Raw genomic sequence first — 9,185 nt, 5'->3', positions numbered from 1 at the left:
TAAAAATGAATTAGAGCCATTTAATTATAGTTGTTTTTTATAAACATAACTATTTTTTTTCGATTAGTAAACCTTCATTGGATTTTTTCATCAGCAACTTTGGTTGGTTTGGTTAGGTTATGATAGTTTAATTTTATAATTGAAAAGTTATAAAATTGAATTTGAGGCATTTATAATTTAATTTAAGAACAGATCTATTTTTTTAGATTAGTAAACCTTCATTATAGCCAATCAGAAGCCTCCAAATGACTGCATATGCCCTATATGCCGGAACACCAATTGAAAAAAAAATTACGCCTACGTCCGTAGTCCTTTGCCATAAGGAATTGGACAGGTCAGGGTTAATACAAAGAATAACCAAACTTTAATACTAGTCACCGTTAAGGTAACACTGTCTATGTCCTGTAAACTTAACTCCACTAGATATTTGTTCAATTCTGATTTGAATTTTGTTAAGCTCTGAATTTCAAGTAATTTTTTCGGTAGGGCCTGGTACAATTTCATTGCCATGAAATCTGGTTTGTGTTCGAATTTTGTGAGTTTATGTTGGACTGCATGTGTGCCCTTTGTTCGGGTGTTGTAAGTGTGATTTGTAAAAGTTGGTTTAATGTTCTGTGATTTTATTTAGCAAACTGATTCATAGATAAAAAGTGAAGGGACTGTGAGAAAGCCAAGTTCTTTAAAAATATTTTTGCAGCTGGTCCGAGGCGGCATACACAAAGATTGCTCTTACTGCCATGTTCTGCCAAACAAAGATCTGATCAATATTCTTCTTCACAGCTCCCCATAGGATGATTGAATACAAAATGTGTTGTTCTATTAGGCCAAAATACACAAGTTTAGAGAGAGGCGTTTTTTTTTTCATTTTTTTTTAAATTTTGATTTTTAATGGGGATTCTCCCATAAAAACCCATGAAAAACAGGAAAAATCGGATTTTCTCGAAAATGGATTTTGATAAAAATTTGGTATGTTATAGTCCTTTATATTCTGAACGAAATGGTACAGATCCCATTTCTGTAAAAATTACGGTTCAAAAGTTATGGTAAATTATGTTATTTTCCCATAAAAACCACATAAAATAACGAAAAATAGGATTTTAGAAAAAATCCTGTTTTAATTTAACATAGTACGATCTGTTGGCCCGTCATACGTACAGGAATTGAGTATATTTTTTCATTTAAAAAAAAAATTTTTTTTAATGGGAATTTTCCCATAAAACCCCATAAAATAACGGAAAAATAGGATTTTCCCAAAAACGGCCGGAACGATTTTAATAAAAATTTGGTATGTTATAGTCCTTTATATTCTGAACAAAATGGTACAAATCCCATTTCTGTAAAAATTACGGTTCAAAAGTTATAATAATAATATCATTTTCCCATAAAAACGCCATAAAATAACGGAAAAATCGGATTTTCACAAAAATGGCCCGAACGATTTTGATAAAAATTTTGTATGTTATAATCCTTTAAATTATGATCAAAATTGTACTAATCCCATTTCCGTATATTTACTCACACCGCTTACACATGATAAAGGTTGTTGACAAACTTATGGGAGAAAGTATGTGTCAGAATGCTGATACCGTTTATTTATTTGTGCATCCCAGCTCAATTTATCATTCAAGCTCACTCCAAAAAAGTTAGCAGTTTTTGAAATTTGAATTTGATCCTCTCCAATTAATAGGTTTGGAGTCCTGTTATTTTTTGAATTTTGTCTTTTTGCAGTTTGGATACACATGTATCCTGTTTTTTGTGAATTTAATTTGAGTTTGTTTGATGAAAAAAAGTTTCAGGCAAATTTTACATGATCATGTATAAAGTTTACCAACTGACAAGATTTTGGAGGTAATAAACAATCTTGAAACTTATATTTGTTTATAAAGCTACATGCCAAATAGCCAAGCCTGTTTAAGTGCAAACAAGAATTATAAGTAAGAATAAGAAAACAAAGTTGCGGCTTTTATTTTGTTTTGTGTTTAGGTTTGGTTTGGTTTGGACTTAGACTTTGGTTATTTGTGCCTTGTTTATGTTTGTATTGTCGTTTTATGTAAAGAAATAAAGCCAGCCCGGGCCCACAGTGGCAATAACTAATTTATGTTAATGCTGTTCCTTTAATTCTATTGTCTTTAAAATGCCTACTTGGAATCAGATCCAATCTCAATTAAGGAGCCCAAATAACCCGGTTGTGTTTTTTGACATTAGTGTCGGGGCAACGGTAAGAATATGAAATTTCTGTTTATGGGGAAGTTATACAAAGCTAGGTTATTAGTCATAGGCCTAGTAGTGCCTAGGATAGTTTAGCATATAATCAAATCAAATCATTTTATTCAGCTAAAATAGACAATAGATTTAGGATCAGCCAAGTCATGGCACAACATCCAGTATAAGTATGATAGAGTTTTTCTTCTTAGTCTAATAGTCTATCTACAGTAAGGTATCTTATTTACGGCACACTAACTTACAATGTTTAAACGAACTTACACAAGGATTTAGTCCAGAAAACAGCTGTTTGCCGTCAGCTTAATGAAATGTGGTTTCATTAGGGCCTACCTCTTACTGTACTGTAATGAGCGTTTTCCGGAGCTGATTATATGGCTGCACTTTACTTTAGGTCCTACACTCATTCGAATGAAAATATCGATCGATATATCGATTATTCGATAAGTTATATCGTTTGGTTAGTTAGGTAAGGTTAACCTAACCTAACTAATCAAACGATATATCGAATGAAGCAATCGAATAATCGATATTTTCATTCGAATGAGTGTAGGACCTAAAGTAAAGTGCAGCCGATTATATTTAGCAAATAGTGGTTGTAAACAAAAACATAACCTCCCTTAGAGGTTATGAGTAGGTAGTGATTGTAGTCCTTCAGCTTAGTTGGCGGGTATAAAGGATATTTTATTGTAAAGTTAACTTAAGTTAGCTTAGAGTAGAATGGCGTAAAATATTGTACCGGTACGTCACTCGTCCAAAATGTGTTTACCGAACTCGTATGGTAGGCCTAATCCCACACTCGACTTCGTTCTCGCACGGGAACGACCACATTCGTCCGTTTAAATTCCCATTTTTGGACTAGTACCGTAACTACAGCTATGGCTAGACAACTAATAAGTAATTTAGATATCTCACAATCGCCATCTATACGCCAGGGTTTACAGCAGTCCAGTTCCTGTGGTTCAAGAGCTCTTGGATGCTGTAACATGAGATACGGTACCTATTAATTAACTGTCTTTTTATGCATCTTTTAAATTTTGAATGTCGTTTTAGCTATGATTTTCGTGAGCTGACCAAAACCACTTTGGAGCACACTACGTATTTAAAATTTATCCTGTGTGAATGTAATATGGGACCTCAAACTATTGGAAAAATGTCCTTAAAGATGATATTTTTAAATTTTAACCCCCTCCAAATTCAAAATGGTAGAGGAAAAAATAATATAACTTGGATGACTTACCTAATAAAATGTCATTTAGAGCGTGTTTTTATTGTGTCTCATTAGTGAGATTTGAACGGTGTTTTAGAATTTGATCCCCCACTACTTCCCCCCAAGTTACGTATATCTACGGTAATAGCTTACTTCCCTATAGGGAAATTCGCTAAAAACCCCCCTCTTAAAAAGCTTGTCAATGACTAAACGTCAATGACGATACAGTCTATTCCACTTATACTAATACTGGTGCAAACCTAGTCCCCGAGGTTTTACTACATAATATATGGTAACATTTTTTGCTAACTGTTATGGTAGCTTAAATAGTTACTGTATGAAATTATTTGGATGAGTTAGGTAGGTACTCTTGATGGTCTATAGGCTACATTTAATTTTGGGACTTTAAAGTTATAGTCTATAGTTACCTTCTTGTTGGTTTCATTTTAACTCAGTACATGAGTATGAAATAAATTTTGACCCATTGTGTCTGAGATTTTATAGTTTATAATGCTCTTTTCAGGAAATTGGAAGAATGGTAATGGAGTTATTTGCAGATGTGGTACCAAAAACAAGTGAGAACTTCAGACAGTTTTGTACAGGGGAATACCGCAAAGATGGAGTCCCTCTTGGTTTCAAAGGAGCGACTTTCCACAGAGTAATAAAGGATTTCATGATCCAAGGTGGAGATTTTGTAAATGTAAGTTTTAAATGTTTGTCTCCCTTTTTAAAAATAGGGATGACTTTGGAAATTTTTACAAGGTCTGAGAAGTACCCATGCTGCAAACAAATGTTAAAAATGAAGGCCAGGGTATCTTTGATGATACTGTATGAATAGTGTTTTTTATGATATAATTTCACAACCAATAATAATCCATGCTTCGAGAATTTGAGAATTTTGAAACTATAACTCCTACTAACTTTAATAAAGAAATATTTCAATGTTGATTGTAATTTGAAATAATTAGTCTTTTACTCTTTTGTAATGGTCTAATATACGTAATGACTCACTTTCTACTTATATTATGAAATTTATTATTGCTATAAAACATTGACAGGATTGTAGTTTTTTATTTATGATGTGGTTTTGTGAAGTTATCATAAGTTTTAAGTTTAATTAAAGTTTAATTCATAGCCTTCTCTCGTACCTTACTTTTCTTGAGTTTTATACTTACTTTTAGTCTTTTTAGAACTAGTTTAGTACACAATTATTTTGCACAAATTGTTCAAATATTACTGCTTTATATTATCTAGGTTTTAAATAAAATAACCATTATTGTTTTGCAACAAAAAAACTAATTTAATCTAATAAAAAACAGTAAATTCATTGCTGTTAAATACATTTAATTCTTCTAAAACAATCACATTAAGTTTAAGGGTTATAATAAGCGTACAATATCATTGCATTAAATGACGGCGTGGCAGGTATGACAGAACTGTATTGGAGGAAGCTCTGTAGCCGGACCACACGGCTGCTACACAGTGTGCAATCCATTGTGTTTATATATCGATGGTTGGGTCAGGCACATTACACTTTAACAATAAATATTAGAATGGTTTAACCCTCTATCTGGCGCTGGTCGATTTTCGACCACTAAAACGTGAGTTCTCAGTGGCGCTGGTCGATTATAGACCAAGATGACATGGGTCGGGTTTTTCTATTGTTAAAATATGAAAACAGTTTTAAAACGCAATAAATCTTATACCATTAGAAAGATGAGATTCTGAGGATTCATTTTCATGCATAAAACATTATTGAGTGAGTATTATGTAGCGATAAACGGTAGTTTGAAAAACTAGAGAGTTCAAAATAGATATTGGTGGTGGAAGGTTTTGGTCACCTGACTACAAAAACAGCTGTTTTTGGTGATTGTCAATTAAATTGTATACAATATTATTACATATTCTGAAACTACAATAAATTCCCTACAATTCCCTGTGGTTCTATAAGGTTGATTGTAAAAATTTTATTTATTTTTAAAAATGTCATAAATATTATGTTTTTGTAAACAAATCTTCAAAATTTTACATTCCGACGTAAATTTCTCCGACATTTTAGAATTCAACTAAATATAACTATATATTTTCAGAAAGATCTTTTTAATACCTATTGTACAGTATCATTTCATTTTTTGTTGATGCATTATATTATTTCCTACGTGACAAAAAGAAATTTGGTAGTTTTTCAAAAAAGAAAATATGTATGAAGAATTTATTTTTTAATAATTTTATTTTTATGAGTATTTAAAAAACATTGATATTTCTACGTAGGGAATCATATTTCACACAAACTTTACATTTAGATAAAATGTGTAAAAAAATTATATTGTGGTTTTCTTGTGGGTTGCTTTTGAAATTTCTAATTTGCATAATCCAAAAATTTGCAAACCTTTTGCTACTACGCCTAAACGCATTGCTAGGAAAAGAATATTTTTATATTATTATATTCTAAATTCATCACTGAAATAGAAAATATATATATGTGTGTACTTATATTCACAAATAAATGTTCCGTGGCAAAATATATGATACCACTACAAAAGCGCCAAAATATACCCGCCACTGGGGAATAAAATGACCGCCAGATCTAGGGTTAAAAACATGAAATGATCAAAAATCTTTTTCTCGTCCTACTATAGTTATCTATCTATCTGTCTATATATACATTTTCCTGTAGATGTGCACAATCCCTTTAAAAACTAAATTACGCTCAAATATAAGCACAAAAAATGAATTTGAAATTTCAAAAAAATTAACATGGGCTTTATGGGTTGCCATGTTGGTGACGAAATAACAACGAAATATAAACAGAAAATCAAAACAAATGGAAGAAATTACAATCACATGTTTTATTTACAGGGTGGGGTGAAAATGGAGAAGCCTGTACCATAGATAAAACATACTCCCTTGTGTTGCTTAGTCTATGCGTGTACCTTTGACTTACAACTAGATATTCCATCCCTATGTTAAAGTTGTCACAAGTTTTTAATTAAATTCGTCGTAGTTGATGTTGGACACCAACTGATTGCGCTGATCTAAATGACTAATTTCTCTCGAATACACAATGATTTTTACCAAGTCAAACTTATGGAATGACTTATTAAGAGCTATAGCAACTGTTTTGTCAGCAACAAAAAATAAGATAGAAAATATAATTTTAGACACACATACTGTGACTGGCTCACACAACTGCATGTTTTTTTAATAAAAAAATTGCGACAACTGGTCCATATAGATGGAATGTCTACTTCAGTATCCAATAGTCAATGAGTGTACATTAAATATTTTTGGTCGAGTTTTCGACCACTGGACGACCACTAGTTCACATTTAATAGCTAAGATATGTCTTAAGGTCAGGTAATGAATGATTGTTGACTGCAGGGTGATGGAACCGGAGTAATGAGTATTTATGGAGGGGGAACTTACACAGACGAGAACTTCATCATGAAACACGATGCTCCAGGTCTACTCTCAATGGTAAGCGATATCTTTAAAAAAATATTTTTACTCGCAAAAATACTACTGCTTCAATAGAAATTGAAATCTTTTGTCTCCACTGTAATACATTGGTTTTTTCCACATGTTTTAGGGCAAAGCTCTGGAATATTAGTTGTGCAGGACTTCTGTCCTGGTAGATCAGACTCAAACCTCGCCAATTGCTTTTAAATTTTGGATACAGTACTGAAGTAAACATCCCATCTAAACATACACATGAGCTGTAACGTTAAATTAGAATTAGGAGACTTGGCTGTTAGAATAGATTTCCATTCTGGACTAGATCCAATTCTCTACTTGAAATTCCGTACCATAGACTAAGTAAATGTGTCAGTAACCATTCCATCTTGAGTTATCAGAGCAGCTGTCCCTTGCGTATCACCCTCAATATTATGTAGAATAATTCAGATTTAAGTTCAAATTCTATAAATAATGTGCTACCTACTAAAATCTTGTTATTTAGATTGTAATTGTGGGTTTCATTCTTTAAACTCAAGATGTCCAGGTACAATAAAAAAAACCATTACAAAGCAATATTTAACTTAAGTTCCAAATCCTTGAATTGAGAATAATCCAACAATAATAGGATAATAATAGGTTTATGGCTAGTTAATCATTAACATTTTGTTTTTGGCTAATTGTGTAATCATCTAGTTATATTAAGAGTAAATTGAGCTCACTTTTTTCTTCCTTCAGTTATAGTATAAAGTAATGAAATAAATTTGATTCTTTGTTTCAGGCAAACAGTGGTAAAGACACAAATGGTTGTCAGTTTTTCATAACGTGTGCAAAGTGTAATTTCCTTGATGGAAAACATGTTGTGTTTGGACGTGTAATTGATGGACTTCTTGTGATGCGAAAGATTGAAAATGTTCCGACAGGACCAAACAATAAACCTAAGATACCGGTTGTAATATCACAGTGTGGTCAAATGTAATATTATATTTTATATTTTTGTTGTGTTTGTTTACATAACCTATTCAATTCAGCCTTTTACATTTGTATTTAAGACTAGCTGTGTACCCGTTCTACGCACGGGGATCTTATAATATTCAGTTGAAACCTTCTTATATAAAGAACAGCAGTTGGTTTGCATATTTTAAGATATGCTGGCCAAACTATTATACATAGCTTCATTTTATGTTGTTTTTTGTTGTTCCGGATCGGTATGACAATCAATAAAAGGTTAAATTACCTCTGTGTCTGCCGGTCGATCCTATAACGGTAGGCTTACTTTTATTTTTACTATCTGATCTCGTTTGCATGGCTCAATCACGTCCTGGTTGAAGTTCGTTCGCTACGCTCACTCACCTGTATGTTGAAGTTCGTTCGCTACGCTCACTCACCTGTATGTTGGAGCTCGTTCGCTGCGCTCACTTTCCTTCAGGTTAGCTCGTTCGCTACGCTCACTTGCCTTCAGGTTAGCTCGTTCGCTACGCTCACTTGCCTCCAGGTTGCAAATTAGCTGTTGTCATAAATGTAAAAGAAATAATAGTGCTAGTGCTGCACCCTGTTGGTAATCCTTGTAACTTTAATGCTATTGAACATCACAGAACAGAACCAACTTGTTTAATTGAAACAGCTGTTAAGATTCAATAATTTCATTTCTCATAAGGTTAACATGGGCTTCCAGAAATTCCACGTCAAAAATCGACAAAAACTTGATTTTCAAGGGTTTACTGTTAAATATCTAACTGTCTCATATTCGATGAAATACGTCTAAAACCATCTCATATATGTATAGTATTTGGAAAATAAGTTTCAGGCGGGACAGTGCTATAGTTATTGAGGAGTAGTTGTAATAAAGTGCGTATTTTAGCGTTACCAAGAGAATGACAGATAGACAGACAGACAGACAGACAGACAGAAATTGAGATAAGGTTTGATTCGGTTTCTCTGACCTATGAAATGTAAAAATAACCAAAAAGTTCATTATTCTAAGCAATGTACAGACAAAACTCTAATTTTATTTATATAGATAATCTAAGTGAATTGTGGGGTCTGACTTAAGGGAGATACAAATGAGGCAACGATGACATCATAGTTTAGTTCAAAATTCCTCCGTTAACAGCATTGTAGTAGATAGCACAGCGCGTAATTTTTACTTCACTATTAGGCCTAGTTAATTATAAAATTAAGAAAAACTATAAAATGAAATTTAAAAATTTTTATTTATAAAATTCAACTGTCATAACCTAACCAAACCTGCTGATATGAAAAAAAATTGTTGACAAAAAGTTAGTGCTGCCAGCGGGATTCG

The 9,185-nt window shown here is 32.6% G+C and overlaps 1 protein-coding gene across 1 annotated transcript; it reads left to right on the top strand.

Moving 5' to 3' along the window:
- Nucleotides 1-1,989: 1,989 nt before the first annotated feature.
- LOC129002523 (peptidyl-prolyl cis-trans isomerase H-like) lies at nt 1,990-7,880 on the top strand. The gene is made up of 4 exons (XM_054430391.1): nt 1,990-2,218; nt 3,954-4,130; nt 6,812-6,907; nt 7,665-7,880. Exons 1-4 carry the CDS (start codon nt 2,135-2,137, stop codon nt 7,860-7,862), a joined length of 555 nt encoding a protein of 184 aa, XP_054286366.1. The 5' UTR covers nt 1,990-2,134; the 3' UTR covers nt 7,863-7,880.
- The last annotated feature ends 1,305 nt before the right edge of the window (nt 7,881-9,185 follow it).

This window comes from Macrosteles quadrilineatus, unplaced genomic scaffold, assembly GCF_028750875.1.
Source record: "Macrosteles quadrilineatus isolate MER2022 unplaced genomic scaffold, UCM_ALF_1.0 Scaffold_9__3_contigs__length_116548681, whole genome shotgun sequence".
NCBI classification, from domain to species: domain Eukaryota; kingdom Metazoa; phylum Arthropoda; class Insecta; order Hemiptera; family Cicadellidae; genus Macrosteles; species Macrosteles quadrilineatus.
This window is presented reverse-complemented; position numbering and strand designations above follow the sequence as displayed.